The sequence below is a fragment of the Struthio camelus genome, chromosome 3 (assembly GCF_040807025.1).
Source record: "Struthio camelus isolate bStrCam1 chromosome 3, bStrCam1.hap1, whole genome shotgun sequence".
Lineage (NCBI taxonomy): Eukaryota > Metazoa > Chordata > Aves > Struthioniformes > Struthionidae > Struthio > Struthio camelus.
In genome coordinates, this window is record NC_090944.1 from 115,864,357 (window position 1) to 115,890,420 (window position 26,064).

A 26,064-nucleotide genomic window follows, 5' to 3' on the forward strand; every position below is an offset into this window, starting at 1 on the left:
GAGTGAGTGAAACCAGTTTTGCTTCAAAATAGATCCACCTTCCCCCTCCTATAAGGGTCTCAGCATTACAGCTTGTAGGCTTGTACACTGTTGCCACCACGTTGCAACATTATTCCCTACAGTAACTCCTGTTTCACTATACAGAATGGTGATCATTACAGCATATGTTTCTTATCTTCTAAACAAAGCTTTCTGTACCTCAGCTGTACCCAGAATCATTCATTCATATCACTTCCTATCATCATTTATATCATGTAATTGAAGGGGAGATACAGTACTACCTACACAACATTTATGGAAACAGTTCACGTTCCACTCCTGAGGCGATCTGAGAAAATACACAAATCATACTTCTGGACTGAAGTCTAACGACTTCAGACCTAATTTGGGTCATTTATCCAAAAATGTTTGGTTTACTTAAAAGATTTCCCTTCTCTTCTACCCTTTGCTCCAAGGATCAGCAATAAAGTTCAAAGTTCTTTGTTGAAAACCGGTGCAACACAGATGACCTTATGCTATTCTCCTTAGAATACTCAGTTCTTAGAGAACAGACAAAGATGCTGACACTTGAAAAGTCTTAGTGAGGTACCAGACGTGAAACAGCAAAAAAAGCAAAATGCCTACAGCACCTGTTATTGTATTTTCTGACTGATTTCCAGCCAAGTACTAAACAAGCCTAATGCTGACTGACATCTGAAATCAGGCAAGAGGTGGTGCATTTGAATAAATACCGCTATGTACGTGTGTGTGCCTGTGTATATATATATATATATTTTATGTAAGTGTGTGTGTGTGTGTGTGTGTGTGTGTGTGTGTGTACACATATATAATTTAAACATGCTAACTGCCTAGTAACAAGGCTTGCAACATGTTTCCGAGAGGTAGTGCTCTTTTCTCCTGCTCCCCTGCCTCCCAAGTTTTATTTTGATTCTCACTTAGCAAGATTAAATAGCTTTAAGATATAATTTTCAGCCCATCTCTTATGTGTTTTTCCATGATCAGCAATACGGCTGAATGACTGGCTTTGTTAAGTTTGCCTTCTCTTTGTGCCATGCATTACTACAAAAGAGATTAAAATTCCAGAACAAGTTGCACTCTTGGAGATCAGAAGGAATACCTTCATAATCACTGGAGAGTTAAAAACAATCAATTATATTAGCACCTTCCTCCACTCTTTCTCTCAATGCTCCATAACTCTACTACCGATAAATAGCTCCACAACACATGAGCATACAAAATTTCAATAGTCTAACTGAAAAATAACAGAAATCAATCGTGTCAGGTTCCTCAACGTTTGAAATTTGATAAAAAATGAGAGATGATCTTTTGGAATTCTTCAATGGAAAGGTCAGATTTTGGATGTTCTACATACTCAGCAGCCCATAATAAATGAGTATACCAAATTAAAAGATTTGGTCTCAGTGGGACATGAAAATGAGTTAGGTAACATCCTAGTGTTAGGATGTTACCCCTTCATAGCATCTGTATTATGCAGATACAAACCAACTCGTACCTAGGAAGTTGGAGACAGTTGACAGAATCTGGTTTTTCCAGAGATCCATTATTATCCATTCCAAAAATACTGCAGTTTTTAGCAAAATACTGCCAGTCTTGCCAGTTTAGATCATTTCTTTTTTTCCTTTCAATTCTTACTGCTTCAGGGTGTGGGCTAAAGAATTGAAGTATAATATAGAATACCTACAAGAAGATAAAAAATTTAGGAACAGATATTAAGCATGACTGCACTATAAAACAATTACAGTATAAATATTTTGTTTTATTTAAATGTGACAATATAATCTTTTACCACTCACAGACAGAAGAATTTTACTCCATGCATTCCAAATTAAAGACAAATAATCTTTTGTTAAACGAGCATTTTGATCTCTCAGACATTATTACACAGCAACTGAACTGTTCCATCAGAATTCTTCACTTTTTCTGGAAAATCACTTGAAAACACACCAGATAGCCAATTCTGTCACTTCTTACAGTAACACCTATTTTGGAAAAAAATGAAGGGCATACCTTTGTGTGGCCAAATATTTGATGAGTTGTTTGTCTGATAACTATTTTTTTTTTTTAATATTCCTATTTTCCATTTGGAACCCAATCAAATACCTGTGTTGCAGTGCAGAGGTCTTCTCCCAAAATACTGCATGTGTATGTGCCAAATAAACCAAGTTTTAGAACACCACAGATACGTGAATTGGTTAACTAATGGACCAGTTCTGTCTTATGTAGCCAAAACCTGTCATCATATTATCTCCCTTCCTCCCATTACTGACAGAAAAAAAAAAAATACAAAACACAAGAAGCTAGGCAGAAAGAGCATACTAGTAATACTACCAAAACTAGTATTTGAAACACAAGCTTGATCCCTTCTGTTAAAATGCAAAGCCTTTTGATAGCTCCCTATTACGAATGGAGCCCCGCTACTGATGTGCTCTTCCTTCCAAGGTCACCTGACACTCTTCAGCCGTACAGTAAAGTGTTAGGTTACAATCCGGCCTCTGTTCAGAATCCCTCTTGCCTAAAGAGTTTAGTTTTGGATCTCAACTACCATCTCCAGAACATCTACACAACATAAATCCCTTATGACATGCCAATGTGCAGCAGACTTGTTAAATTCCATCTGATTGCAATCAGCTTTTCATCACAAGATATAAACAAGTACCTCAAGTTTTAATAGAAATTAAAATGGAAGCTGAAATTTACAAAAGTTGAGTTAAAAGACAGTAACCAGTTTCTAGATATTGGTGTCTTCATATAGGATCTTCACTCTAGTTTATGTAGTCCAGAATACTGTTTGTAATATCAGCTAAGGCACTTGAAAAGAAAAGCTCTGTAACAAAAACCATAATGCATTTGATTACTTTTACACTGTTTCACGCTGGCAAGTTTTCTTCTTGGCCCTGAAGGATAACATCTCAAAGGATAAGGTCTGAATTTCCTCAAACTTTAAATGAAATGTATATGAAATCTCTTCCTAGTTTCAATAAATAGCAAATGTAATCTTTTCATTACCTGATACTGTCCATTTTGTAAATCTATTGTGATAGAAACACCATGATCCAGACCTGCTGTATTAGTAAATACAGACGAAATCCAGGTAGTCCCAATGTCATCATCATTGATGTAATACAGAGGATGGGCTTCTGCATCCAGCCTCAGCACTCTGTCATTAGTGGTATCATCTGCACCATTAGGGATGCAGTACCTCTGTACCAATGGGTGTACCCGGGGATGACTTCCAGGACAGCGGCACTCAGACTGGGTGTGCAGGTGAGGAAATTTTCCAGAGAATACTTCCAAAATGTCTCTGTCACAGCATATAAAAAAGCAATTACAAACATGATAAAAAATGACAAGTGGCACTTTGTGCCTCTAGGTTGATAGATTAAACAAAATTCAGCTTAGACTTCTCTAGAAACCCTACAGCCTTGTTTCATTGCACATAAATGAGCCAATCAGCTAGGAATCTAGTCACCCAGGGTTCCTACTTAATCAACGGTAATCAGCAGGCACCTTCAGCAGGCATCCATGAAGCAGCATTCTGGAGTTGCTCATTGTCCCACAGACACATATGGAGCCAAGGGCATACATGCTCCTTGCTTGGGTGCGTAAAGCTAGCTAAGAGGAATTCAGTCCCACATGCAAAGCCAAAAACTCTATCCGTATTTTACTTTGGCATTGTGTCGGACACCAATCACCGATCTGTACGCTTTTCTTCGGCACACCACAGGACTGACATATTGCCTGTAACCACAATACTATTACATGAGTTGAACATAATGTTTTTGTGACCCTATAAAGTGCTGACTTTGATCAGTAATAATATATTCTTTGTATTTTTATTTAGCAAATAAATACTTGCTGGCTGCTACTACAGATTCTACAGAATCCAAAGTTACAGAATTGTCACAGACTAAAATTAGTTGATATGCAGACTAAGACTTTCATTCACAGTTTATCCCAGATACGCATTTCGAAAAAAGTTATTTGTGGATATAACACAACATCTATCAAACCATCATTAGCTCACAACACTTTGTAAAATATCTTAGCTTTTAATTCTTAAACGATGCTCATTTCGCTAACTTAAACTGCCATCCAAATGACTTGACAAGTCGAGAATACACAGCCAATACAATCTTCATCTAGCTTGGAACTGCGATTCATATTAATACTTTAAGTTCACAGCAGATCAGTTCATCATAACGTCCTGCAGACAGTTGAGCTCCTAGGAAACTACTCTTCATCTTATTGAAAGACTATCATTAAGTAGCCTTAAGGTCTACAGTCACAAACGTCGCTGAGCGGAGCCTACCCTGAAGCGTCACGCAGACAAATACGACCTGACTACTTCTGGCCAGCTTGAACTGACTGGATTAATCCAGCATGAGCTGGATGACTAACAAAGGCAACATTTCTTTGTAACATACTAGGAAGGGAGAGTGGAGGGCAACAGAAACCTCAGTGGCAACCACTACTTGGCCGTGGGGATGGAGGAAGTCAAAGCAATTGTACCAGGCCTACGTGGACAAGCTAGAGAAGTCATTGGCAGCTTATGCCAACAATCTAATATAGAAAGCAACAAACAGTTAAGACAACAGCCCCTTGGCAGAGGAGAGGGGTGAATGGAAGGGGTGTCAAGAATACCACACACGGATATCAGACACCATGGAGAAGTTGAAACCTGAGGGAACTGCTAAGCATTGGAGCCGAGCTGTCAGCCACAAAGCAATTATGCTGACCCACTGGAGCAACTGTTCTGTTCCCCTGAATCACTGTTTTTGGAGTGATCTAAATTGCACTGGTAAAGCTGAAGCTCCAATTTGCACATTGTGCGTGTATGCGTCTGTTTGTGGAACACACGCGTAACAGCCATCCTGTCAAGCAAATAAACTTTAGGTTACATGTCACAAAGAGGTATGGATTTGTTCTAGCAGCCACCCCACCCAACAAGTTGTCCAGCTCTGCTGGATTCAGCGGCCGGCCTCTCTCCTGCCTTCCTCTCCCCTTAGAACAAGGCACTTTGCTGCAAACGCTTCTGAGAGGGTGGGAGTAAAGAGTGTGCTTGACAGAGGAGTGCAGTTTCTTATTGAAACCTATAACAGAGAGGTCTACTTAACAGTAAACCTTGCTGTAGGGGAGAAACAATTTGTGATCACAACAACTCGCCGGAAGGCAAGCACACAAGGATCCTGTCCAGCTTGAAACACTAGCAGAGTTCACACTCAAGGAGGAGCAAGACCACACAGCAGGGGGGCTCTGCCTGAAACACTTTGACGCAAGCACCCGCAGCCTACACGGAGCTCTGGGGAAGCTTGGGCAGTCTCACCCAACTTATCAGCACACAGTATAATGTCAGAGCAAGAAATCATGAATGAGTATCACCTAACCAACTTACAATCACTGTAATCTCGCCACTGGATCTACTGTCTGCTAGAATCCATGCTAAATCAGGTTATAATGAAGACAATACTTTAACAAGGAAAGCACACATTTATTATTTAATAGAGTTTCAATACACATATTTAAGCAACAATTGAAAAGAATAACACACTAAATTATTGAATTTATTTTAACTCTAGCTTGTTTAGATTAAAGTCATGGTTGAAACGATGTCCACTAAACTGCCTCATCACAAGCAATCATCTTTTGAAGAAGACATGAGTAAAACCTCATACTTTGAGGAATAAGTATATTGTTATGCATTCTTTCCCCTAAGTATAATGTTATGCATTCTTTCCCCTCATCACACTCCCATTTTTATAAAAATAAAGGTAATTTACCTGTTAGTAAGTGCCACTGGGTAAAATCGAAAATCTTGCATTCTTCCAACAAATTGCTCTAAACCTAAGAAAATATACTGTAAATAAATAATCTAATCCTATTTAGCAGAAAGCAGCTTTTCACTGCATGAGAGCACCTTTAATTCAGCATTCACAGATCTCTTTTGCACAATTACCCCTCCTGAATGAAACCATCTTGGACCTGGACAAAACTATATAGGGCAGTGACTTAATTTTTTGATAAAAAAGAATGATTTATAATAACTTTATAAGAACATTTTGTACCTATCTCTTTTCTGATTAGAGAGGTGGCACAAGGACCGGCTCATTAGACAGAAGTAATGAGCCAGTCCATGTGCCACCTCTAATTAGAGAAAAGATACAGTAGGTACAACTGTACCTATCAATTTATACAATAAAGATAAAAGGCATTTAAAAATACTCCTTTCTTTTATACACTTACTAGGTATCCAGTATTCAGAATCAGAATCAAAACAAAACACATTTCCAAGTATGAGCTTTAGGAAATAGGATGCAGAATATCTTTGCTGCCCAAAAGCAGAATAATGTTTAAGCCAATATAGCTGTATTTAGGAACTGGCTTCAAACTCTGCAAGTTCTCGAAGACCGATACTCAATGTTCTTAAACATGCAGAGTTGAGAATTTGTGGAGAGCAACAAAACTTCCTGCAGCACTTCTACAATGATCATGTCATACTGTATAGTACATATAAAATTCTGGATGTAAATAAAGGGTAACACTGTGTAAGGCACTACTAGAGACCAAGTGACCCTCATTTTGCCACTCGTTTATATGAGTATTAATAGAATAGAAGAAAATTAAGTCAGAAATCTTGAGTTCTATTCCTGACTCTGGAGAGGAAAGTATCTAGCAGCCATGCATAATTGAAATAGTTTCACATATTTACTCAGAAAGGCTAGGATATAAAAATAATGGAATGTGTCACTTTAGAGACCAGTATTTTGGAGAGTGAAGAAAATCTACTTACGTGTAATAACACATACAATAAATTATGCACCTACAGGACTATCTGCCGAACACCTATCTTTCGGCCAGTCTCTTGAGAAAGCTAATTTTACAGTAGGATCTTTTTCTTTTCAGAAATGTGTTTCTTCCCCACATACAGATAACTTAAAAATGACTTACACACACTGATTTTAACCACATCGAGCACATCTTATTTTCCAATATTCTGATTCATTCCACTAAAACACTACAAGATTTACCTGTGAAGCTTTGTCCAATTCGCAATATACCATCAGCATCAGTATCTGCAATTGTTCCCACAAGAATTCTTGAATCAAAAGCTGTACTGTCATCTTCCCAGCCGTTTAAGAAGAAACTAATTCTGCTGTGATGCACCTATAGCAATGTAAATGGGCAAATATGTACTTCATTATGCAAATATCTTGATTTCTGTGCATGTTGCATCTAACACTGATTATCCACTAACATTACCTTGACCTACACGTAGCATGTCTTTTTTTTTCCGTGCCTATTCAAAGTACTTACCTTTTTTCTGTCCATCAGCAATCCAGGCAATAATACAATCATCATTCAGATGCGTGGACTATGAAATTTCTATAGTGGTGAAACCAAAGAAGAATCTACAATACAATGACAGGTGGAGGAAAGGGGAGGCACAGGAAAAAGAGAAGGGTCTATTTCACAAGGTAAAAGACTGGTTACAGTTACTTCACCACTTCAGGCCATGGGCGCATGTTATACCTGTCAGTGTTCTCATATATATCAGCTCACACAGGCCTCAAGGGACTATCTACCATGCTTAGGATAACCAAACACAGCACATTACGGCCAGGCCTCTAACACTCCTCCAAAACGCCTATAACCCCAGCATGTTCCTTCTTACAAGGGCTGAAGGGAATGGTATAGGAACTGGCTATGTGTGCTCTACAGCCAGTGGGTAATTCCCTTATATCGAGAGAACCTTTGGCTAGGAACATGCACTCAGTTGGCACTCCAGCGTACTGTTTTCTGCAGGCATTTCCTTCCCTGCCAATTCATTTTAATGTTTGAGCTAACATTCACAGAAATACTTTATGGCATTCTCCCAGCTCCACAAATTCACAAGATAGTGAGCTTTTACAAGGTACTGTTTTGCATTAAAAAATCCTCATGTTTAGCTTACATAAAACTAGAAAAGGTTTAATAATATGTAGCTACCTTCCAGCCTTACGTTTCATGGAATTCAACACTTATTTGAAAAATACAGGACTACACAAAACGAAAAGTGCAATCATCATGCCTTATAGTCACCTTCCCATTAATCAAGTTAATCATAAAAACTAAGATCAACTCACTCAAGACTTTTCAACTCTCAAATAGTTTACTGGAATAAACCCCTTGTTTACTTCAGAAAGTGATTTACTTGCAAAAACTGAAATTTCTTGATTTTAACAATACTTAGCTTGCACAAAGCTTATTTCAATTGACAGCCTGGGAGCCTTCAGATTTCAAAACGTTGTTCTGCTGTTGCCAATTTACAGAATGTTACTTCCATTTTCCAGAAAAGGTAATCACAAACATAAATGGATGCTGGGTGAATCATGTCTACAGAGGCCAAGAAAAGCCAGAGTGCTTTAGCCTGTCTTGGTATCCGTTCTAATCAAATCAAAATAAGGCCAGAATAATTGCCTCCATAAGAACAATGGATGAGCAAGGACAAACAGAAGGTTTACAAGCCAGAATATTTTGTTGCAAAGAGGAAAGCCAGAACCTGAAAAAAATCAGTTTGAAAATCACAACAAAAGCAGTCCAAATGTTATTCCACCAATAGTCTTCAAAATTTCAGACCAAGATAAACAGACACAATTATCTGCAAATTTGAGCTCAGACTGTGCCTCAGGCACTGAGTCTAACAGTATTTTAAGAAAGAAAACATGAAATGAAACGGAGTTTTTGGGGTTTTTTTCCTTCAGGTTTCACAGAAGATTGTTCAGTTGCGTTTTTCTCCTTAAATTGCACTTTCAAACATATATATGTATGCTAAGCTTTATTGCTGTTATTTCCAGATTCAGTTAGTATTTCCCAGATTTAGACACGAAAATTTATTGGCCTTCCACGGACGGAAATTTGAAGGCTATTATCATAATTACTAACCACTGAGATTTGTTTGAAAAGTTATTGTATATGAATTTTACCACTCAAAATACATCTCTTTTCATTTTAAATTAGCTTTTGTGTTCACACATCAATGACCTAAACACCACAAAATTTTATTTAGTTTTAATTCAAAGCCCCTTTAAACATCTGACACCATATTTGCAAGCGCCTAAGCATATGTGTATATGGTGGTCACATTGCTTTTTTTTTCAGCATCACATTTTTTACAGCCTGTTACTGTCATTTGCTGTTTGACTGTTATCATCATAAAAGATACAGGCTTTTCTACTTTGTTATTTGTAGCATTATCTCATGTTTTACAACATCTTTGCACAACATGCCCACACATGAAATATAACTAGTGAAAAGTTCTCAGTGGTATTAATGCATAAAAAAGAATGTGGTTCCATCTCTACTGTCTTTACCCAGCCAAAAGCTGATGAACAGCCAATTTTCCTTTATCACATTAGCACAGCCATGAGGGAAACACATTTGTTCTAGTCAGCTACACTAAAGATACTATTACCAATCTAACATATACATGTTTTATATCAGCAGTATTCTCAGAGTATGAGGGAGCCAACAATATATTAACACTAGCATGACAGTTTATTTAAGAAAAGAAAATTGTCTCTGTAGAGGGACAGAAGTTAGAAATGTATGGCTAAAGCTCAGTGTCACTGGTCTAATAAAGGTAATAATTCTTAAGCTTTCTTTATAGCAGGTAACACTCCTGTGGCAGCTCTGTCATATCATTCAAATAAAAATGTTGTCTTTTACAAGTTTATGTGTACCTTTATTTTTAGTCAGATATGAAGCATGTTTCTGATTTCCTGTTTTCACTGTAAAACATCTCTAAATGAAATTCCGAAACAGGCTCACTAGCCTTACTAGCTCACTGCAAACTTACTGTCTTAGCTGTAGTTTCTATAGGACCTGATTCTGCCTCCCTCAGTGGTAAGCAGAATGCTGGCCTTCATGTAGCCCTGTTAAAATCAGTGGGACTATTTATGGCTAAAGAGTGACAAAATTAGACCCTAAATGATCAGGTATTTTTCACTTGTTGAAAACAGGTGATTAATGACAATTTTAAATCTCTCTCCAGCCTCTCCCCTCCCCCACCCACAATCTCTTTATATTAAATAGGATTTAGAATAGTTGGGTTTAATATAGCACATCCCCAAGGTAGCCCTAAGCACTTTACAATGCTGAATTGGATATCAGTAGTGCAGTGACTGTGTAAGGCAAAGGCAGCAGTCATTATGCATTTGGCAGTAGCTCAATGTAATGATCCCCCTGCTGGTTATTAAAGGGGGTATGAATATCTGACATAGGAGGAAAATGTAGGAGGGAAACCATGTGTGGTATAAAAAAATCCCAGAGGCTCTCCACTGAGGGAGCAGAGGAACGTCTCAAAGTTTGGTGTCAGTTTAGACTAAGCTAAATAAGAAGGCTGGAACCAAATTCATTGTTTGATGTGGCTATTTAGGGTCTCCTGACTATTAGTATTACATTGCACACAACATCAGAGAAAGAAATGAATTTTACTGGTATCTGACTAGGACAACAGGATTTCCCCCACATTTTCCTTATTAATAAAGTTCTATAGGAATTGGCCCCAAGACAGAAACAGAAGACGAGTAGGAGAGGGTAGCCTCCTCACGGATGTGCAGAGCACAGGACCAGAAACCTGGAACATCAGAACTCTAATCCCAGCTCTGAAACCATCTCTCCCTCCTGTGCTTTCCCATCTGTCAAATACTTAGCAAATCACCTCACAGGGAGGTGGCAAGGATTAGTTACTAAGATAAATTCACTTTGGGGACTGCATTATAGCTTCTGCCAATGCAGAGCCAAATGCCAATTCCAAGCAATGAAAAGTCCCTTTGATGGTGAACTGAGATGGTGAAAGATAACCATAATATTTCTTCTAATATCATTCTTGCCATAATCCAGAACAGTTTCAAAGATGAGGGGTGCAGAGGCAACTGAGGCAACAGACGAGTTCATTCAAGGCATCCCAAATGAAATTCTTATGGTTCTCATTTACAACTGAATTGCCCATTATAGCCAGTAATACCAAGTCCAACCACTCATCCTTCCTGCCTAGAAAAATTCCCTATCTTCACAACAGCTCATAGCAGTCCAGAATGGAGGACACGCTAAGGGACAAGCTTCCGCTTATAAAATGAGACAGAGATTTAAAAAGAAGGCATTGCAAGTTTTTATTTTTTCATCTAAAGATCTATGCTATCCAAATCCTACCCACGTAGTCAAAACAATGAAGTTTAACAAGAGCTTTGGATTTTGCTTGGACCAGGCACAGCTGTAACAAAATAAAAAAGCCAATAACATCACCCGGGAACTGCTCAGAGAACTTTAATCTAGTGTACTGCAGTAGCCTATGTGGCAAAAAAAAGAAGCATCACAACCAAATTCTACACTTAACTTCAGAGTGGTTGTACTGGCTAAGACCAAGGGCCCAACTGTGGTTAAAAGTAGGTGCCGGGGGGAGAATATAGAAGAGTGGTAAACACACGATACTTCTCCTGAATACTCTTTGAACCTCAAACCGCTAGCAGTTCAGAAACTTCTTCAGCTAGACATGGTTTCTGTATGTTTAGCAACTTTCCGTGGATTTCTCTTCCATGGATTTGTGCACCTGTTCCTTGAATGAAAAAACTTGTAGCGTCTATAGGCATCCACTGTAGAGATGGACTCAGGAACATGCATTCTTTTTGGCTTTTTGGCTAATATTCCTTTTTATTGTCATAGAAGCAGAAAAAAATTTAGTTCTCAAGCAAAAGAAATAGATACATTGATTTCCTTTTGTCTTTTGGGCTACACTGGCACTTTCCAAACCAAAGTCAATTTGGGGGGATATGAAGAGGAATATGAACTATCTACAAAGTTTTGGCTTTCAGGTAATAATATACTTACGTATATTACATAACAATATACATGTCTGATATCTGGCACATTTATGCAACACAGACTTTAAAAAAACAAAAAACAAACAAACAAACAAAAACCCCACACATTAATCCTCCTGTTGTTCAAATGTCCTGTTATACATTTTAGGATAACCAAGTCTATTTTAGTCTCTTCTTTTTAGAAGCGAATGATATCATTTCACCCACAATAAATGAAGTCAAATCAATGAATCTTCCTTGAGTGGATGCTGCTGATGCTTGCATCAGTAAGATTTTACACTAAAAATAGCTCTTAATATTAATACTTCCCACATACCTTGTCCAAAATTACTGCTAATAAATAAGATAGGAAGGAGAGACTTGGAAAAGATTATTTAAGTTCCATTAAACAATAACTCAAAAATACTTAAATATATCAGGGCAGAAATTAAGACCACTAAGCAGAGATCAAAAGTCCACTGCACTAATTGACGTATAAGCATGAACAGATGTGGTAGTCTCTTCCGCAAATGTTTTAGAATTTATAATTATTATATATTTCAAGGACTGTTGGTAATAAATACTAGCAAGTGTAATGTTTCCCTTTAGGTTATTTTTCCCATCCTAATATTCAATGGCAGAGGAAAGATTTATTAAAATATTACAGCTACATTTAAGGGAGTTATCTCAATACAACATTAACCTCTTCTACCAGTTTAATATACACTCTTTTTACTCTTTTATTCACCATAGCGTCTAGTAACCACAAAGCACAATTTAATCTTAAAAGTTTTTCCTCATCATCTGTGGTTTTAACAACTAGATCACAATGTCTGGCAGAACAGATTAAGAAACCAGATGGAATTTTCCCAGATTTACAGGTTGTACATGAGGAGTTGCACAACAGAGAAAATTTGGCACCAAAAAAAAGAATCCTTTCCAGTCAGTTAAGCCAAATGATACCAACCCTGGCCTATTTAGCTATCCAGCCAATTTAGCGATGGCAAACTCCTGAACTGCAACTTCAGCTCTTCAGGCTATTGACACCATCAAACAAAGTCTCAGATGGCAGGGGCAGGAATGACCAGCACATATAACACAAGGACTAAAAATTAATCTTCAGATAAATACTAGGAAATGAAATGTAATGGACATGTATCGGACACCACCACGCCCAGGCCAGATGAAAAAGCAGTTCAGGGATCTGTAACGTGTACCAGAGAGTGAACAAGATTTTTGCAAATATCATTTATCTGCAAACCTTAAAAACACACACACACACACACACACTAAAAATAGCAATTGCAAACTGAGTTACAAATGCAAGCTAAATTTAAAAATTAAATGCAAACTAAAAACCTGTTTCTCAAATACATGAAAACAAGTATATTCTCCTCCAAGCAACTGAACATAAAATAAATTGTAATAAAACTCTAAACAAAATTGGTTTAATGAATTAGAATAAGCTCCATTTGTGCACAATAAGTTTCTCAGCAACAGTAATAATTTTATATTTATAAGGAGGAGTTACATAAAATACACAAATCACAGTGCTTTACAAAGTGCAATTAGGTAGCCATATGATTTACCCATAAGACAGAAAAAAAGATGTTCCATTTATTTTCCAGATTTGGAAACTAAGAGAAATAGCAATGCTCCTCGCCCTCCCCTAGCTGCTAAAAATCTGGAGTAACTCCACCTAACTCATTGAAGTTATAGAGGCTTTGCAGAGATGTAAATGGAAGCATAAATTAGCATAAATGATTTCTCCGTCTTTCAGAAATTATGAGGAATCGGAGGTTATGATAAATCAGGAGACATTATGACTCTCCCACCACAAAAATTTCTATACACTTACAATTGTTTACTGTCACTTAATTTGGTAAGTTTCTTGCAAAAGTTTTTTTCCCAAACATAGCTTACTATCTGTTAAAAAAAAAGAAAATAGGAAAAAATATTTTTTCTCCTAAACGTATTGCAGAATTGTTGCATCAAGAACTTTATCAATGAGCTCGCTCTACAGAAACATACAGTATATTAACACATTTTCTCCCAAGGTGAGAAAACAGATTAAGGTTATGACCAAAATGACAGGTCTGTGGCTTCCTTGAATACTTTAATAGAGTCAACAAATCAACAGTGGTCACTGATGACAACAGAGGAGGGATGACAATAGATGGAAGGAGGGGAATTAGTGATGCTGCTATAATAGTCTAATCAGAAACTTGAGCATAAAAATCTTTTTCACCTTCAACCTGTCTACATATGCTCATTCTCCCTGCTTATGTAAAGATATATGGCATATTCTACCATTGAGGTGATACGTGGGTTCACATTTCTACTCTGTGAAAGCACCTGTGGAACAGAAGCATAACAATTACTGAAGGGGTTTTTGCATATCAAAGACATGACACACAGGTATGTATTTTGGTATTTTCTTGTATGATTGCAAATCTTGCTGAAGCTGCATTTACAGAGGCTTCTACATAGCTTTAATATTTTGTAACTGAATGTCTACAAAGAGATATTCCATGATATGGACTTAAGCAACACAAAGTGGACAAACGGAATTTTGGTGAAAAAACAGTACAAAACCATTAGCATGAGTCCAAGTTTACTTTCAGCTGTGATTCAAGAGCCAATGATCCCTCCCAAAAAACATGGTCCATTTCACGTATTATTAAAATCCAGGTGTTTGTGTGCCCCTATATTGGTGCATCGGAAACAGCAGACAACATTGTCACAATTCAACCTTTTTCCTTCACTGAATAAATTGTGTAATTTACACATCTTCAGCAAAACTATCATCCTACTCAAAGGCTCCTTTCCTACACTCCAATTCTGCCTCTTTGCTTTTTATTTTTCCTTACAGCATTATGCATTGATTCTTCCTATTTTGCATTATTCTCCTCATTTTTTTCTCCTTTCTAGTTTGCTACTTTCAGAGTCTGCCTCTCTCATTTTTTACTTTTTTTTTTTTTTAAGCAAAAGTGGGAGCAGAGTCCATGCCCCTAAGAACTAATATTTTTCTCATATACATTAATATAAAAGGGGAACAAAAGAAAGGGCTTATCCTAAAATTCCTCTACTCCTTCCAAGCCTTCAGCTAATCTGCGTGCCAGCCACTTGAAGATTGCTTTAGAAGATAAAGAGCTGCAGTCGTTTCCACAGCTGAAGTTATACACAAGCGTTAAGATTCCACACCACACTCAACCTCTGCACCCATTACTCACCATCACTAGTGTAACAGCCTGCTTCTACAGTCTTAGGTGGCTTATCTCCCTCCTTACAACAAACCACGTGCAGTCTAAACTAAATTTAAAACCTTTGCTCAGTGGATTATTCAAGAACAAGTACTGTAAGTACTACTGCACATTTTGGCTGTAATGACATTATTGCTAGGGATGTTTAGGCAGATGTCTTACATACACCAAAATCCCTGTGCTCTTTTTTTCAGAGGCAAAGCTTACAACCCCAAGATAAAAAGAGTTCAGTTTTAGTCTTTTGCTCTTTGCATTTTAATTTTTTATTTGGAATGAAAATTGAGACAACATAGAGGGAACTTGGCAGATCTAAAGCTTGGCAAGAGATAATGAATTTATGTAGCAAACATATGAGAACAAGAATGTGTCGTGAGGAATTTGTCTGGGGCCTTGTTCTCACACAGACAAAAAAAGATGCTAATAACTATGTTAATGGTGGCAGGAGAATGGGGGGGAAGGGTGTAGAAATCAAAGAATAATGTCCAGGAGAACAAGCCAGCTCAGATAATTCATCTGCATAATACTTGACAGACGAATGACACCTTCTAAGCCAGCAAAAGAGCTTGCTGATGAGTCTGCCAATGAGCTTGGTACTGTTTCAGTTAGAACTTCTGCCTCAATTTCAAATGCATTTCTCTTTCTATACTTACCAAGCAGTGGAGAGAAGGAACATCACCTATACAGCCATTACAGTTATTTTAAAATTTCACGCTGTTTTCAGATTGCCTGCCAACTGTATTATAAAAGCGTGAAAAATACACACGTAATAAGATGACTTTTACCTACTATTGTTAAACGACTGCATTCACATGTTTAAACTCCCGTGGTTCCATATTCAACTCCTACAGTACCCTCACATGGCAAAAAAAAAAAAAAATAAAGTATTCAAGCTATTAGAACTCTGCGCCTCTGAACAAACCCAAACATGCTATCCCTTGTCTAGACCTGGAAGTAACTTGGCTGCAAACTTGCAGTAAAAGAATACCAGAAGAGGCAAGCTGCAACATCTAACTAGTTTTCAGTGTAATGTTTTTGCACATCTTTGGTACTCAGGCCAAATAGCATTTTACAGGAAGAAAGCCAGGAGGGCCTAAGCCATCTGTGGAAACCAATGGGATTTTACCACCAACTTAAATTTTATCCCCATGGTGAGCCACTCTCCTTTTATTATTACTGTTTTTAAAAGTGCATTTGTTAGCATTCATGGCGAGGGGCGCTTCCTGTATTTCCAGCCATTCACTCATGTTTAAAGGGAAATCACATCAAGATGATTCTGGGCTGAGATTCACTATCTAACTGTAGCCAAAAATACAAAGTAAACTCTGCTCTCTCACCAAAGCTTACCAAAGTAAGTGACGACAAACACTTCCATTTATGAAGTTTTTATTTTTAGTTAATTCAAATCTGAATTCAAGGATACTACATTCCTGTTCTCCACACAGAAAGGGAAGTAAAAACTCTAAAATCCCTCTTTTGTCTTCTATTTGAACTATCTAGGAAAATAACTTTCAGCTTTAACAAAAAGGAACTGAAGTTATAAATGAGTGGAAATGGTATACACACAAACTCTTTGCCATTAAAGCACTGAATTTTATTTCAAAATCAGGATACTGCTTCAAGCTGACTAGAAACCTGAACAGGGAAATAGTTTGAAATAATTTGTAAGTTTAATTCTTCCTCAGTATACTGTAAATGAAGTTCCAGTGTGTCTAAGTTCACCATAAGAAAGATTAGCTAAATCAGAAGATTTTAGAACAGTTACAAGATACCTTTCTTTACAGGATGTACAGGGAACATGCGCACAGATCTGTATTTGATGATGCCATGCATAATCTTGTTGCAGAATCCAGAGGATCTTAACTTTCACTAATGTAAAAGGATTTAACACTTATGTTGAACATATTTTCCTGTAGGCCAGCAAACTGGTAAAATACTAAGAAAATATTCCAAAAGGTGTAACACTTTCATCTTTCTTGGTTTTCATTCTCTACTTTTTTCCTGCTTTTACTCTTGCTGTTAGACTTTGGCAAACACTGTTCCAGGAGTTCCTAATAAGAAAAAATATCTTTGATTAATTGGCTTTTGAGGTTAAAACTGCCTAAATGGGAAAAATGCACCATTTTTTTAAATATTGAAATTGAATCACTGAAACACTGGGAACATTCTGTCCAGAGATAACAAGTGGACTGACTAGTACTTCAGCTGTGAATTTATTTAAATGTAGACATACACATGCAGTATTAGGAAGGCAAAAACAGGATATGAAATAAACATAAGACATCAACTCTAAGCTCACTGTCAAGAGTATACTAAGGCTTCTAACCACAGAGTTCAGCTGAAGGTAACTATCTGTCAAATGTAATCTGTGCAAGTGAAGATACTTAAGCTGGTGCTATGAATCAACCAAAATTGCTTTGGTCTTATTGACATTCAATTGCAAGAAGGTGCAGCTCATCCAGTCCAATAGACAGTCTGACAAACCAAGAGTGCTTCAGTGACAGAAAGCTTTGAATATAGATGCGACTATCATCACAGTATACACAGAACTAAACTTTATGATCCCTCGTACCATCTTCAGAAACTGGTTAGTCACTCATCAGCTGGCCATGATGCCATAAGCCCACATGGTCATCTTCTGTCTGTTGCCAACTTCTGCCATTAACAATCACTGTGACGTTAAAAAGAGAATATAGACTGACTGACAGAAAAATACAAATTGACTGACTGAAAAAAGAACATTTGACTTTCATCACTGTTCCATTAAATCTCTCTCTTAAATCCACTTTTGTCATTATCCTCTTTGTTCTCCTTTCATAAAATGCCGGATTCAAATTATTCAAACTGTTTGCTTAGGTCAAGGGCCAAATCTTCAGCTGGTATAATCTGACTTCAGGTTGTTCAGATTCAGACCTAAATGATGTTAAATTTACCATCTTCCTCATAGCTTTTCTTTACACCTTGAAACAAAATATCTGACAAAGTTTGTTGGAGAGTAAAGTATCTTGCACATCAGGGCCCAGAAACCTGATCTATGTCTCAACCATGCACAAAATAAAGGAACACCATCTGCTACAATCTATAGGCTAGTTTGACCCTTCTTTTTCAATTGAGTCCTGCCATTTCAGTGCTAGATTCTCCAATGCAGCAGTGTATTTTTCTTCAAAGTTTTCATATAGCCCCACCAACTACCTGAGCTGTTACATCAGCACGTTTGCTTGCCTTCACGAGCTCATGCAGCCTCATTCTGTCTCACACCGTACAGTGAATTTCAAATCATCCTAGAGCTGCAGATGGATAAAGGAAGTATTGGAAGAGGAAATAGGCCAATTACCTCAAATCTGCAGCCATGTAGGGGCACATAGAATATGCTGGGGGGAAGGAAAAGGGGGTAGAGACTCACATCCATGTTATGAGTGCTCAGAATAGTTCGGCCCATGCTCTGAGAAGCCTGATTTAAAAAATAAAAAATAAAAAAAAAAAAGAGAGAGAGACAGAGAGAAAGAGTGCAAGAGAGACTTGAGGAAGAAATCTCATCAAGGGACCACAGTGACAGAACTGTCATAAAACAGAGTGGCTGGAGAGGATAAAGGGACAGTAGAAGGACTGTTAAAGAACAGTGAAGAGGAAGGAAAAAGCATAGGGTCGGCAGGGGCAAGTTGTCTCTTTGCCTTTCCTTCTTTTGCCTCAGGCCCATATCGGCCTTTCCTTTTCTTGACTTAACTCGGATGAATTTTAATTGCAGCCTTCCTACGTGTTTCATACACTGTGTACTCTCCACTTGTGTGGAGTGGATTTCCCATTCATCACAGGATTGCAGGAAAAAAATCCCAGGAGCATTTTGCTTTCCTTCAAAGTTAGCTTTGCTAAAATCAATAACTTTGGGACTGCTTCTTCTGTCTAGTACATACTCTCACAACCATTCCAAATTTCATGATGTTATGCTAATTTAATTCTGTTTGTTATCTCCATAGAAAGATTTATATTTAAATTCTTTCCCGTGACAATATTCTTATCGTGCAGACTGTTTAAAAAAACGGACATAGGCAATAACCTTACAGTACCAGTGGAAACATGCTCTCATTTGTAGTTTTAACACAGTCAGTATCCTAACTGATCTCTAACAATCTCTCTTCCTACCGCCGCCTCCCAGATACCCCATCATTCTTCAAACGATCAAAGTTCTGGCTTTCTTAGGGACCCATTTTATGTTTTAAGAAATATTTTTATCGTCTGAGGGTTTTTTTTTTTCTTTTTTCTGACCCACCTGCAAGGTGAGCACAATATCCAAGAAACACAAGTACATTAAATTGTTCTTAACTTGTATGCAAACTACTGAACTTAGTTAGAAAAGAAAAAAACATTTTTTTCCCACCTACTTAGTATCATCCCTCACCAATATTGTCACTTCTCTTCCAGCTTTATATGAGCTCTCTCTTCACTAAAACTCTGTATCTTGGCATTTAAAATCCCCCTTCATTTTCCTGGTTGTCTCTCTTATTCCAATAATATCTTTCTTATCCTTGAAAACATGTCACTCCAATTCAGCAGTCTTATTACATATGCTCCTAGCATTTGTATAAAAGATATTTAGCTTTTCTCTTTGCCCTCCTTTACTTTTCTTTCTCACTATCTCCTACAATGTTAATCCCTTCTCAACGAGAAATGGTTTTCCTTCAATCCAAGTCTTTCTTTTTGTGCATAGCACCACTATTTCAGCTTGAAATCCCTGAAGAATAACATACGTTTTAAAAAACAGGGAAAGCAAAGGGAAGAGAAGATGGAACCCTGGTGTGTTCCTGGAGCAATTAACTCTTTGTTCAAGAATAAGTGGTGTAGTAATACAAATTTGACCTCAAAAAGTGAAATGAGAAAGCAACTGGAACACAAATCGGTCCAAAAGGTGTTTCAAAGACTTCAGACAAACTAATAGCTTTCTTATGAATAAAGCTTTCAAAATGTGACAATGCAAGTAACAGCAAGAAGCAGGATCCAAAATAACAATCATGTATGTCATTAATTTTTTTGGACAAGGGCAATTTTAGTACTGTGAGACAAACTAGAAATTGAGTGATATAACCCACCCTGTCAATTATCTGGCAAACACGGCCAAAGATAAAGACCAGCATGAAAAGAGAGAGCTTTTGAAATGGTCTATATTTTTAAAGAATTAATATTTAAATAACAAATAAAAACTGTTTCAAAATAAAAAAAAAAAACTGTCAGCGATTACTGATACTTCCACCATAAAGGACTCGTTTCAATTATGGATTGGAAATTTTCGTTTAATCTTTTTTTGGTGAGTAGATCATCAGTATTCATTAGAATGAAATAATATTAAAATGGTTAATTGCAGCTCTGCCACTTTCTACGCCAATCAGCCTCATACCAATGAGAAATACTGCTTATCACCTACGTCACAAGAGCGCTATCAATTTCTTAATGATGCCTCAGAACAGAATTAACAAATTTGGGCAAGGGTGTGGGAGAGAAAACCAGAGAGCTCAGGACTGTAAATACAGATTCTGTTGAAAACTGAAATAATTAAGCTTTCCTCTAACTACTATTTTAACCATCGATCAATCTTTGTTCTTTTTATATGCAAAAGTATAACAAGTGACTCTTGTGCTGCAAATGAGTTCCAAACAATAAAACATAATAACAGGATCCTAGTCATCAGATCTGAAAATACATGGAGAACAATTGCTTTCTTGCTGCATAATGACTCTATTTTCCCCAAGTCACAGAACAAATCAGATCCAAGCTCCAATGATCACTATAGTAACATGAAAAGAGACAACTATTAAGGATTCAACAAGCTGCTTTTTAGCAGCTAAAACAGTTACATAAAATAGACCTGCCAAAATTAATTGAAATAGAAAGGTCTGAAAGTACATTTTAGATAATCTCATAACAATGCACATTTTCTCTCTGCCCCCTCCCCCATTTAAAATACAGCACAGCCACTGATTCTGAATTTTCCTGAACTACTTGTAATCATGTAAATTAGGGATGAGATGTAATGTCAAATGAAATCTCCCTTTTGAATAAAGTCTCTGTACTTCACTAGTCAAAGAATAAGCAGATACCTGCACAAATGAAGGAAGCTGTTACTAATGTACAATTATTAATCCTGTACTACACTATCAGTTGTAAATTAACTTCTGTTCTCCTGAATTGACTATATGTGAAGAGTTCTGCACTATTTTGCATTGCTCAGTACTGAGACTTGTAAGTCATTCTCAAATTTAATGCAAGAATACATCAGTTCTATACCAGTTGGACAACTCTACTGACGCTACAAGGTTGAAATCCATCTCTCACTTTCTTTGTGATGGTTTACATAAGGAGCAAGCAATTACTCTTGCTCCCCAAATGCCTCTCGACAAAAGTTCCATATACCCAGTTATGGGAACCACATCATTTTTACAAATAAAGCCTTGTCTTCTCCTTCCAAACTAGGTATCTCTGCATTGTCAAAGATCTGCAAAACTGTGCCTCTGATTCCTCTCACATTCCTCCTACCAATCTTACTTCAGGCCTTTCCCTCCTCCTGTCTCCTAACTTCCTTCTATCACATCCTCCTTTGGAAACAATCATTCAAATATTTCTACATCCTGTAATTCTCCAACGCTTTTCAATGACAGTTTACTTTAAGTTTCCATTTTATTTCTTTCAAATAGCTACTTTTCTCCTATGCATCTCGTCAGCACAGTTTTATAGCAAGTCCAAACTGCTCTATTTACTGAACACGGATCAAACCTGATTTACCGTGTTTTGGTAGCTTATCCAGGGGGAACAGCTAAAGAGAAAAGTTTATGCAGAAGTGCTGTCAATTGCATTTTGCTGTGGATAGGCCAGAAGAGGATCCAGATAAGACCGCTCAAAAAGTTCCTGCACACTTTAGTACACAGGCAGTACACAGGTTAAGGAGGGAGGGAGGGAGTACACAGGGAGAGACCAGGCTGATTCTAATCAACAGCAAAGACAAGGATGCCAATAAGCACATCTTAGCCCCCAAAATACAATGAACTGCACTAAGAAGTCCAACAGAAGAGCAGTAATCCAGTTGACTCGCTTGTTAGATGCACAATTACCTGCCTACAGACAGGAAGCACATGCAAAAAGTGCAAAGAAGTCATAACCCAAAGAGACAGAAAATCAAATATCAAGACTGAAGCAAGGCACCCAAAGCAGCTGAAAGAGAACAGACTTTTTCTGCTGACCAGTCCTGCCTCCAAGACCACCAAAAGTCCCATGGGTAGTCCATCAGGCTAGAAAGAGCCTGAAAGCATCTCTGAGCACTGAGGATGGATCCCCAGGAAAAGGATTCCAGTGGACAGAAACAGAGAAGCTCTCAGTCCTAAAAATGTCTGATTAGTAGTGATACTGAAAGTCTAAGCTATGCTGCCACTGAATATTACACATTGATATGCCTACAGATGCAACAACAGTGACTCACTATTTAGGCTGTCTCTGATCACAGACAATAGCAATGCTACATGTAAAAAACCACCAGAAAGGATGGAGGAGAAGTTCAAGGGGAATGTATTTTGGCTTTAATTCAGGAGGCAGAAGATCAAAGCCAGTGCCATTCTTTGAAATGCTGCCAGTATCAGAAAGCATCAGACAAGCAAGGTTGAAGGATTCTGTGCACAACTGAGCAAACAGTGTAGGTAGAAGAGATTTAAGGTGATTAAGAATTGAGAGATTTTTCTGGAACAGATGGAATCAAAGGAGGATAAGCTTCTCCTACATCAAAATAGGAACAGTTTACTTGTATAGGAAAGAAACTGATCAAATTCAGGGAAGAAAGCACCAAAAAACATCAGGAAAAAGAGAGTCCTAACTAAGTACACATATAGAACATGACAAAATATGCCTGTCTGCAGATGACTGAACTAGAACGTCAGGAATGACATAGGTCATGCCTGTGAAGAAGCGTGGCTGTACATTAAAAGAAAGTTCAGATTTTGGTAAGGTTAATGAGCTGTGTTAAAACATACCACAGAATCTGTGGTACAAACTTATCATAACTTAACTCCAGTCTACTCTTTAAAAGAAAAAAGAAAAAGCAGCACCGTCAAATTCTATGGGAGATTAGAAAAAGCAGCAGCAAGAGAAAATACAATACAGTTTTAAATTAGCCTTGCAGTGACTGAAGAATAATGCAGAAATTAAAATTTCAGGTATGATATATAACCAGGTCTTGGAGCAATTATTCTGACAATTCAGCAAATAAAGTCTATACAGGGTGAAATGGAAACTGTAATGCAAAATGGAAGTCTTAAGTAGATGGATAAATATGATATACTGGAAAAGTCAAAGTGGCTTTTGTGGAAGGAAATCAAGCCCCAACTTTTGAGTTCTTTGAAGGAGTTAACAGGCACATGGATAAGAAAGAACTGATCGATACAATGGCTTTCCAGAAAGCTTTCGACAAGGGTAGACATTAAATGGCCACATTTCACACAGACAGACGTTTATCAGTAGGTTCCCCCAACAACACCTGCTATTTAACATTCTGTCTCGTCTTGAAAACAGTATTAGTTAGGTGACAATGGATGTAGTTAATACACCCACACAGTAAAAGTTAAAGCTTACTTCAAAGTTACAAAAGTATCTCAAACAAAACAAAAGAGTAGCAGACTAAATGTGTTAATAAGCGCAAAGCAGTGGACATGAGGAAAATATTCCCAACTATGTATACATACCAATAAGCTCAGAATTGTCACCTCAGAAAAAATGGTCTTGGAGTTATTGTAGACAGTTATTCATTAATGTACTCAATGCTCCATGGCAGCCAAAGAGCAAACCAAGTGAGATTATTGGGAGATGAATTAGTAACACAAAACTTCATTTTGCCACCACAGAAATTTGTCTTTCTTTTTTCAAGAGCATCATATCTTGAACAACAAGCGCAGTTCTGATCCCTGCAGCCCAAAAATAATAATATAACAATGCCCAAAACTTTCAGAAAAGATCAGTGGGGATGACCAAATTGCAGAATGGAGGAGAGATCAAACGAACTAGGAATACAGAGTATAAACCATTATAACAACATGTGATCAAGCTCTACGATCAAAAATCTTAAATAGCATGAGAACAGTAAGTAGGAAGTGACTGATGCAAAAGGAACTAGCAGAATGAAATTAGCAGACAGCAGGGTAAGACACAGGAAAAAAACTTTCATACAGTCATAATTACGCATGAGGAACTCATCGCCAGAGGATAGTGCAAAGATCAAAAATATAAATTATAAAAAGGAATCAGAATACTAAACAAAGAATAGTTCAGTCACTGGCTACAACACAACATACACAACACAGCTAGTTGTCAGAAACTAAGTCAGGGATGTATCTAAAGAAAGCTGTTCCTGGGCACCTAGTTCTCATTCATAATCAAAGAAAGACTATCTGGACAGGCAGACCTATTGTCAGACCAACACAGCAGCTCTTACATGATGAAGACCATAGTAATACCATAGTATTATTGAGCTGAGGTAACAGAACAAGATACATGGACAGAAGGAGTACTTCCCCCTCTTTACATCACAGAAATTATTAGTTTCCAGCCAAGCTGACAAGTTGTTCAGGGTCAGGACATCTTCTTTGCTTCCACGAGAAAATTATATATGCAAAGACACGCCAGAAAAGTGCTCCTGTGTACCAGCACATACCATTTTGCACTGCACAGGATCTACATATATAATTTATGTCATCTTCCATTAACTGCATTCACAGGTGATAACGCAAGATGTATAAGAAAAAGTTCACACAGAAATAATGGAGGTTGCACAAAGGACAATCTGAAAGTTTCATCTTCATTTCTTGATCAAACATCTGACTTAACTCTCCTAGAGAAACTAGAACCAAATGCAGTAATTTTTTTAAATACGTAAGAGAAGCAGAAGCTGCCCTAAATATTCTGCTGCACTCAAGAAGTTTTTAAACTCTTAAAAAGAAAGTTTCAAATACCTTACAAGTACATCTATTTTAGTGGCTAGTAAGGCATAAAGAGGGAAGGACTATGGTTCAGTCATAATTCAGGACTTCCACAATGAGTCTTTACCGAGAATGAAGTTCACACCAGTTGCCTGTCCTCTGCCCATGCACTGTATACACCCAGAGCCACCTGCTGGAAGACCTGGTGTCCACATTGCAAATGGTGTGCTCTAAACGGTGGTACTTCAGCATAAAACTTCTAACCTGGTCTCCCCAGAAAGGAACCAAGGTCAAGCACATCAGCAGCACACTTCAGCGCATACCACAAAACTCCAAATTCAGACACCAGACAAACCTGCACCAAACAGAACGCCTTCATGCACACAAAATTGGTAATGTAGATGTACTCTGTCAGTATCATCTTAATGTTTTATGCTAACAGCCATATCAGGTGTATGTAGCTCCTTCCAGTCTCTCAAAGCTTAATCTCTACACAGTCTAAGGGCACACAAATGTACAAATGGAAGAGCAGTAATGCAGCTGTGGAAGAGTACCTGAAGTTACACTAAGTAATGCATATTTGGTGATCCACTTAAATATATGTTTATGAACACTGTTTATAAGACATTAATTCAGAATGAAGGGCTATCTAGTTAATTTTTTTGTTTATGTTTCCCCTCTTTCAGTAGAGCTCCAGATTTCTAACAATCTAAAAAAAGTTATTTAATTGCAACAACCGCAGTTTAATTCATAGGATGTTGTTGAACAGCATACATCTCTTCTTCTCTTAGTTCTTTAATTCTAGTTATGCAATTTTTACTATTATTCTTAATATTGAATGTGAATACTTGAAGCATGTCATTTATTGTTTTCTTTACCTTTCAATACATTCCTCTAAGCAGGCTACTTACTTAACTATGGTATGGCATGCCTTTTAGAATTCTATGCTGCCGTAACATTAAATGTCGTTATTTTTCTTTTGCAAGAAAAACTATCCTTTGTAAA

At 37.5% G+C, this 26,064-nt stretch overlaps 1 protein-coding gene across 1 annotated transcript in view; it reads right to left on the reverse strand.

Annotated features, from left to right (window-relative positions):
• USH2A (usherin) overlaps window positions 1-26,064 on the reverse strand; it is a 401,466-nt gene that overhangs the window by 359,942 nt on the left and 15,460 nt on the right. Inside the window, exons 3-6 of the mRNA XM_068939839.1 lie at window positions 7,047-7,182; window positions 5,799-5,862; window positions 3,028-3,322; window positions 1,514-1,698 (exon numbers count right to left, since the gene is read on the reverse strand). Coding sequence (XP_068795940.1) covers window positions 1,514-1,698; window positions 3,028-3,322; window positions 5,799-5,862; window positions 7,047-7,182 — 680 coding nt within the window. The remainder of the gene's footprint in view (window positions 1-1,513; window positions 1,699-3,027; window positions 3,323-5,798; window positions 5,863-7,046; window positions 7,183-26,064) is intronic.